The sequence below is a fragment of the Somniosus microcephalus genome, chromosome 27 (genome assembly GCF_052327205.1).
Source record: "Somniosus microcephalus isolate GS21.2 chromosome 27, FLI_Smic_1.0, whole genome shotgun sequence".
Classification (NCBI taxonomy): domain Eukaryota; kingdom Metazoa; phylum Chordata; class Chondrichthyes; order Squaliformes; family Somniosidae; genus Somniosus; species Somniosus microcephalus.
Window position 1 is genome coordinate 14532593 of NC_141013.1, and position 9005 is coordinate 14541597.

The 9005-nt window shown below is 47.7% G+C and overlaps 1 protein-coding gene across 4 annotated transcripts in view; it reads right to left on the bottom strand.

Moving 5' to 3' along the window:
- The window catches only part of fanci (FA complementation group I), a 96284-nt gene extending 87782 nt beyond the window's left edge, over positions 1-8502 (bottom strand). For all 4 annotated transcript variants that reach the window (XM_085968559.1, XM_085968558.1, XM_085968557.1 and 1 more), the window contains exons 1-4: positions 8434-8502; positions 5545-5669; positions 4315-4387; positions 3675-3805 (exon numbers count right to left, since the gene is read on the bottom strand). In XM_085968559.1, coding sequence (XP_085824685.1) covers positions 3675-3805; positions 4315-4387; positions 5545-5628 — 288 coding nt within the window. In that variant the 5' untranslated portion in view covers positions 5629-5669; positions 8434-8502. The remainder of the gene's footprint in view (positions 1-3674; positions 3806-4314; positions 4388-5544; positions 5670-8433) is intronic.
- Between the last annotated feature and the right edge of the window lie 503 nt (positions 8503-9005).

A 9005-nucleotide genomic window follows, 5' to 3' on the forward strand; every position in this document is an offset into this window, starting at 1 on the left:
TGACAGTGTTGTTTGTGGTTTGACTGTGAATGCTCTGAAAGAGGATGGGTCCAAGTCTGTAATCATATAGTCTACTGTGCTGCAGCCAAGAGGTGAGCAGTAGGTCGATCTTCCTAGGAGGTCTCCTATGAACCTACCATTGACAATGTACAGACCCAGGTTTCGACAGAGCTGTAGTAGCTGTTTACCGTTGGTATTTGACTGCTTGTCGCAGTTATGCCTGTATGGAAGGGAAGGGATGTCAAAGTGGTTATTCCCGAATACGTAATTGTTTCCCTGATTATTGGTGAAGTCTGGTTCTTCGCCCGTTCTTGAATTGAGGTCCCCACAGATCAACCTCTGTACACACCCCCCCCACCTCTGTACACACCCCCCCCTCTGTACACACCCCCCCCCCCTCTGTACACACCCCCCCCCTCTGTACACCCCCCCCCTCTGTACACACCCCCCCCCTCTGTACACCCCCCCCCCTCTGTACACACCCCCCCCCCCTCTGTACACACACCCCCCCCCCTCTGTACACACACCCCCCCCCCCTCTGTACACACACACCCCCCCCTCTGTACACACACACCCCCCCCTCTGTACACACACACCCCCCCCTCTGTACACACACACCCCCCCCTTCTGTACACACACACCCCCCCCTCTGTACACACACACACCCCCCCCCTCTGTACACACACACACCCCCCTCTGTACACACACACCCCCCCTCTGTACACACACACCCCCCCTCTGTACACACACACACCCCCCTCTGTACACACACACACCCCCTCTGTACACCCCCCCCCCCCTCTGTACACCCCCCCCCCTCTGTACACACACCCCCCCCTCTGTACACACCCCCCCCCCCTCTGTACACACCCCCCCCCTCTGTACACACACCCCCCCCTCTGTACACACACCCCCCCCTCTGTACACACACCCCCCCCGTACACACCCCCCCCCCTCTGTACACACACCCCCCCCTCTGTACACACCCCCCCCCCTCTGTACACACACCCCCCCCCTCTGTACACCCCCCCCCCTCTGTACACACACCCCCCCCCTCTGTACACACCCCCCCCCCCCCTCTGTACACACCCCCCCCCCTCTGTCCCCTCTGTACACACCCCCCCCCTCTGTACACACCCCCCCCCTCTGTACACACCCCCCCCCCTCTGTACACACCCCCCCCCCTCTGTACACACCCCCCCCCTCTGTACACACCCCCCCCCCTCTGTACACACCCCCCCCCCTCTGTACACACCCCCCCCTCTGTACACACACCCCCCCCTCTGTACACACACCCCCCCCCTCTGTACACACACCCCCCCCTCTGTACACACACCCCCCCCTCTGTACACACACCCCCCCCCTCTGTACACACCCCCCCCCCTCTGTACACACCCCCCCCCCCTCTGTACACACCCCCCCCCTCTGTACACACCCCCCCCCTCTGTACACACCCCCCCCCTCTGTACACACCCCCCCCCCTCTGTACACACCCCCCCCCCTCTGTACACACCCCCCCCCTCTGTACACACCCCCCCCCTCTGTACACACCCCCCCCCTCTGTACACACCCCCCCCCCTCTGTACACACCCCCCCCCCTCTGTACACACCCCCCCCCCTCTGTACACACCCCCCCCCCCTCTGTACACCCCCCCCCCCCCTCTGTACACCCCCCCCCCTCTGTACACCCCCCCCCCCTTCTGTACACCCCCCCCCCCTCTGTACACACCCCCCCCCCTCTGTACACACCCCCCCCCCCTCTGTACACACCCCCCCCCCCCTCTGTACACACCCCCCCCCCCTCTGTACACACACACACACATACATTTCAAAATTTAGTTTAAAAAAAAAATCATTTTTGGGGGACAGCAAAAGGCCATCATGTCCACATGCCTTTTGATAGAACTCAACCCATCATACCCGCCCTGCTGTATGCCTCAGAGACATGGACCATGTACAGCAGGCACCTCAAAGCACTGGAGAGGTACCACCAAAGCTGCCTCCGCAAGATCCTGCAAATCCATTGTCAGGATAGGCGGACCAACGTCAGTGTCCTCGCTCAGGCCAACATCCCCAGCATCGACGCTTTGACCACGCTCGATCAGCTCCGATTGACAGGTCACATCGTCCGCATGCCCGATACGAGACTCCCAAAACAAGCGCTCTACTCGGAGCTCCGACACGGCAAGAGAGCCCCAGGTAGGCAGAGGAAACGCTTCAAGGACACCCTCAAAGCCTCCTTGAAAAAGTGTAACATCCCCCCCGACACCTGGGAACCCCTGGCCCAAGACCGCACAAAGTGGAGGAGAAGCATCCGGGAAGGCGCCGAACACCTCAAGTCTCTTCGCCAGGAGCAAGCGGAAGCCAAGCGCAGGAAGCACAAGGAGCGCACGTCAACCCAAGCACCCCACCCACCCGCCCCTTCAACCACCATCTGCCCCACCTGTGACAGAGACTGTAGGTCCCGCATTGGACTCATCAGTCACCTGAGAATTCATTTTTAGCAAGTCATCCTCGAGAGACTGCCTAAGAAGAGAAGAGATCTCAACCCCACCAAGTTTCGCACCATATTCTCTTCTCTCACTAGAAACACATCTAATTGTCTCTTGAGCCAATTTATCCTGTCCACTTCAATAGCCTTCCCGGTGAACTAACCCACAACTCTGTCATACTTTGGTTGCCAAGTTTCCACTTGACTTCTCTATTTTTAATGTGTTCTCTGGTCTTTTAATCTTTCACCTGCAGTGAACAATTATTTTGTCAATTCCTTTCATAATCTCAAAAACGTCAACTGGGTCACCTCAAAGTTTTTACTTTTACAAAGAAAACAAGATCTACTTCGTTAACCTTTCCTCAGAACATTGATTACTCCTAACGGGAAAAACTGAGGAGCTTATAATGTGTGACATTGTGTGAATTTTCAGGCAATCTAATGGGAGTCAATAGCAAGTGCAACAACTGCAGAAGCAGAATTTCCAATCAGATAACATGGCTATGTTAGAACACAAAACACTGCCATCCTCACATGGCAGATCGCTCATTTTTGCCACTTAAAGGTTTTCTTTAGGCTACTTGTTTCTGGGCTGGTGGGTGATATGGGACCAGGGACCAGTTAATAAACAAATATTGCTGAACAATAGATATTTCAAATATTATTAAATCTCTCGCTAGTAAGTTGTACAGGTAGACTATCCTTTATCCGCACTTCTGAAAACCGAAAGTTTTTTTGTGGAGCGCAAGTCGTGCGCACGATATGACCCGACACGGCCGATGCTTTTCTGACCTGATTTGCGGGCCTGCTTAGCGTAGGAGTCAGCCGATATCCGGCTTTCCCACAACTGGCGGCGGCAGTCGAGCCCCAGACCCCCGCTAAGTCAAGGAATTCAGATACGGAGCAGGGGGAGCTGTAAACAGACTGGGAGCAGCAGCACAGAGAAGCAGGAAGGGGAATGAGACACGGAACAGTCGCAAGAGGTAGCCTGAACTTTTAAAATTTATATTAAATACAAATACTAATTACCAAATTAATTTAATGTTCAGAGTTTCCCAGTCTGAAATAATACCTTCTGAAATCCGAAAATTTCCGAAAACCGAAACACAGCTGGTCCCAAGGTTTTCGGAGAAGGGATAGTGGGTGTATAACCTGTATAACTTTTATCAATTTCATAATTTACCTCAAGCATCAGCAAACCAATCATGTCTGTTGCTGTATCTGATTGTAGGTCTCCCGATTCAACGAGCTGCATGCAGTGTTTGTAAACAAAAAGCCTCAGACAAATTCCTTCATTCGGAGAACATGGGGAACCTATAAAAGGGAAACAAAAGATGTACTAAATCAGCATTCCACCAAATTTCAATGAATTCATCGGTTAAGAGATGAGAGATCAGGTGCAGCAGAGAGTTAGCACACGGTCCTTTCAAGGCTGGGACCTGGATTCAAATCTAGACTTCTTTCTTAGCTGTGCTTAATAAGTGCAATTAAGCAGTGCAAAACTGCCCAGAATTTGATATCCCATTCACAGCAGACACAAGAACAGCCAGATTCAGGCTCACGGCTATAAATGTATTTTGTTCATTTATTTATTGGGGCTAAATCAGTAAAAAGCCATTTTCAATTGTCTTCAATGGTATATTAATACATTTATATTGCTGAAAATATAAATGTGTCCCCAGTTCATTTTTTGTATGCAATAAACTTTCAATGTGCATTTATTCCAACCAAGTACAAAGAGGGTGGGGGCGGGGGTAGAATCTGTTGCATGCTTACAACTGGAATGTGCGAGGCAAAATGTTCTCTCTTTTTGATGCACTAACCTTTAAAAATAGCTCTCACAAGCATCCCAATCTCCTTCCCTTTCAAAGCATGCCGTGTTATTAGGGCACCAACCTGTAACAAGAGAAGTAACAACATTCAAAGTGTAATTTTAGACTGTTGACTAATGAACAAAAATGAACAATTTTATAAGATGGAAGCGTCTCTGAAGCTGTTGCTAAGATACAGAGACACCTTCCAGAGCCTACCGTATCTGACCACAAACACTGTTGCTCAGCAACAGCTTGTAAACACTCGGCCCAGTAGCTTGGAAGCGTCTCTGAAGCTGTTGCTAAGCTACAAAGACGCTTTCCAGAGCCTGCCTGTGAAAAGAATGCTAGGAGAAGAAAAAAAACCTAACCAAAACGGCTGCTGATTTCTGCTGTTAGATCGAAGCTGCCGGACATTCAACCTCCGGATAGCACAAAGTTTCCTGTAAATCACATCATCTATAAAATCACACTAATGTACACATTCCTTTTCTATAACAACAACTTGTATTTATATAGCACCTTAACATAGTAAAATGTCCCACGGTGCTTCACAGGAGTGTTACAAGACAAAATATTTGACACTGAGCCACATAAAGAGAAATCAGGGCAGGTGACCAAAAGCTTGGTCGAAGAGGCAGGTTTTAAGAAGCATCTTAAAAGAGGAGAGGTAGAGAGGTTTAGGGAGGAAATTCCAGAGCTTAGGGCCTAGGCAGCTGAAGGCATGGCCACCAATAGTTGAGCGATTATAATCAGGGAAGCTCAAGAGGGCAGAATTAGAGGAGCGCAGATATCTCGGGGGTTGTGGGGCTGAAGCAGATTACAGAGATAGGGAGGGGCGAGGCCAAGGAGGGATTTGAAAACAAGGATGAGAATTTGAAAATCAAGGCGTTCTATAAACAATTATACGCTTTAAAAAGCACCAACAGAATTTACAGATGGAAACTTTTCCAAGTATACTACACTACCTGGGAAAATCCCCTCAAATGTTTTCAGAATCATACAGGTGGAAATGAACCAGTCAGTAAAGTATTTGCTCAATAAAATTGGCTTTTCTTTTTGTAAAAAGGGGGACAATATTCTGATATTTGTACTTTTTAAGTTTATATTTGAATGCAGCATACCATACCATTTGAAGTTAAAAAAAAAACACATTCATTTTAATTAAAAATAAATACATTTTAATCCCACTGGACTTCACTGCTGCATTGCAGAACCCAAGGAACCACAGCAATCGCTCACCTCCTGCTCCTTCATACGCTGCAGGCATTCCTGCAATCCTTCCAGATCCTCAGCTGTTGCCAAATCCAAAATCTTCTGATCCATCTCAACTCACATCAAATCAACACTAAAATTATTGAACATACCTAACCAAAAAAAAACTAGTTTAGTATTTAATAGAAAGACCTGCATTTAATAGAATGCCTTACCACATCTTTCAGAAATATCTCAAGACGCTTCACATACAATGAACTAATACAACAAGAACTCAAAGAACAATGAGATGAATGACGAGTTCATCTAGTTCAAGTCCCACTCTAGGGACTTGAGCACATCATCCAGGCCGACACTTCAGCGCAGTACTGAGGGCATACTGCACTGTTGAAGGTGCCGTCTTTCAAATGAGACGTTAAACGGATTATCTGTTTTTCTTTCGTTCTCTCTCTTTCTTTCTTTCTTGGTTGAAGGAAGGATATTGGCCAAAGTACCCGGAGAACTCGCTGCCCTTCTTTGAACAGTGCAAATATAAATCGGAGTTATCCCTGACAATTTTCTGTGAAACAATAAACTCGTAATGTGAATTTTCTCTGATCAATTGTGAAGAAAACAGGGAGGATAAAATCTGTTAGTTGCTTAAAATAGGCACATGCTGTACGAATGTGCCACAACACAAAGATAGACCTCTGGTTTAACGTCTCATACGAAGGACACCAACTCTGACAATGCAGCACACTGTACTGGAGTGTCGTTATCAGGCAATATGCAAAAAATCTTTATTTTAATTAAAATCAGAATAAATTGGTGGGCATGCAGTCCAGTTGTGTAAAATCCTAAACTACAATGACATTCGCAGGGGGCCTTTCCCTGAAGCATAGGGAAAGCCCAACATGAAGTAAGCAGCACGGGGCCCATATTCCAGAGAAGCAGATGTCATTATAAATTTCATTGGGACTGATGAAGGTAACAAACAATAATTTCAGAATACAACCAATTGATAGACAAGGCAGAAGACCGACAACCATTGCCTTCTATATGTTAGTAAGATAATACTACCCTCAAAGTACTATTTACAGGACATTGTTGATCTCTGTTGAATTATGTACCACAGATAGGTAAATCATACAAACAAACGTATTAAACCTTAGGGTACAAAGTGGATATGTTACCATTATACTCTTTTGCTAGTTTATCATATATTTTGGCAGAAGCCAAATATTAGTTGCATGTACACAACGTCCAAGTCGGTCAAAATAATTTTTAATAATCTATTGAGGGAACACAAGTTTTCCTGAAATTCATCTTTTTGGAACAATCTCGGTGACAAGATTTAAATATTAACGACATACAGGAAACTTTGGTTTATCCGGAGGTTAACTGTCCGGAATGCTCGAGCCACCAGCAAAATTCAGGAGTCGGTTCAGTTGGTGTTTTTTCTTTTCGTTGCTTTTTTTTCCACCAGTCAGGCTCTGCAAGGTCTAGCTAAAGCTGTTGCTTAGCTACAGAGACGCTTGCAAGCTACGGCCGACTGTTTAGAAGCTAAGCAACAGGGTTTGTTGCTAGATACGGAGCTCAAAAGCTTCCGTATGTTTTAACATTAGCGCCGGTTTGTCCGGCAGTTTTGATGGCACGGCAACAGCTCAGTCCCGTCGGTGCCGGATATCACAAAGTTTCCTGTAAATGAGACAGCCAACACAGCATCACTATTTCAGTAACTTTCTAAGCAGGTTGTATCCCGATACAGTAATGCACCCCCTTTTAAGTATAGTCAATTCAGGTCATGATCAATCTAACCATACATGAGACCCAGGATTTGATTCGAGAGCTGCACGGGCATAATCAGCCACTGGGAGTTATTAAATACTTTCCCCAGGTATGTACAAACTTTTGATTCCTAAGTGAAGTAACCAGATTCACATCAGCCTGATATGTGTTTCCTGTCATGCAACACTTGATCTGGGTGCAACGTAGCAGGAGACACCACAGGAATCCAATGCAAGTAAATAACTCCACACACTTCTATTTATAACCTAACCTGCCACTGTAATTCTAAATCATATATTCACAAATAAATTCTAATTTATCTGAATAAAATTCAAAACATACCCTTTAAGTGAGACTGATTGCAAACATAATTGAGCTCTGATGAAGGGTTCAACTGAAAACATTAGCATATCATTTCTATTGCAAATGATGGCTAACCTGCCTACATTTTCTATTTTTATTTCAGAGTTCTAGCATTTCTGGTTCAGTAAAATCACCAGATGGTCATCCCCAAAACCAGATCGACAAGAGTGTGAAAGCAGGTCACCCTGGCAAACTAGTGGGAAATCACCCTGGCACAGTGAGAGCAGGGTCACCCCTGGCACAGTGAGGGAAGAGGGTCACCCCTGGCACAGTGAGGGAAGAGGGTCATGCCTGGCACAGTGAGGGAAGAGGGTCACCCCTGGCACAGTGAGGGAAGAGGGTCACCCCTGGCACAGTGAGGGAAGAGGGTCACCCCTGGCACAGTGAGGGAAGAGGGTCACACCTGGCACAGTGAGGGAAGAGGGTCACACCTGGCACAGTGAGGGAAGAGGGTCACACCTGGCACAGTGAGGGAAGAGGGTCACACCTGGCAGTGAGGGAAGAGGGTCACCCCTGGCACAAACAGACTGGGGGATAAGGGGGTCGCCCTGGCACAGAGGTGACTCGAGAAGATTGGTGGGGGGGGTTACCATGTTGCTTGCCTGAGGCATTAATGCAAATGCCGTGCAGCAGCTGCACTCTCCGCAGGCAGAAAGACAGCCCCTTCTACATACACAAACACACCCAGAACTGAGTGAGACTGAGGTACCGAGCCCTGCCTGCCAGAGGCAGAGGCAAAGGCTTTAACACCCGTCCGCCCCGCGTATTCCCGCCCCTCAGTGTTACCTGTTCCCAGGCTCCGGCTCAGACGGGCAACACCGCCATCACACCTCCCGCGCAAACACAGCCTCCCCATTGGCCAGCACTCAGCCCATCCTCTCCTCTCATTGGTCCAGACCGTATCCAATCCGCTAAAAACAGACGACAAACGATGACCCGCCCCGCCCTTTCACTGGTCCCCTCACTGCCATTGGACAGCAAATCTGTCAATCGACAATTAGGCCCTGTCGATTGGTCCGTTGCTGCGACCCATTCGGATGAATGAAGTTTATTCAAATAAAATGGCAGCTGAATCCAAAAACAAGCAGCTCCGGGAGATTAATTGCGGCCAGCAATAAATTAAATGCACTTCATGCCAATCGAATGACAGGAGGAAACAAAAACAGTTTCAAACACATTCTCTGGGTATTTTGTTTGAATTGGTGACCTGAGTTCAAAAAATCTAAAGCACGGTCCCCAATAACTGTATTTCATTAAAATTGATTCTGAATCGGGGGTTTTTAATCGGCTGTTTGCCGGTCGTTGAACAAAGGTAACGAGAAAAAGCTCTTCATTTGAATAACAAAACCATTTGCAGC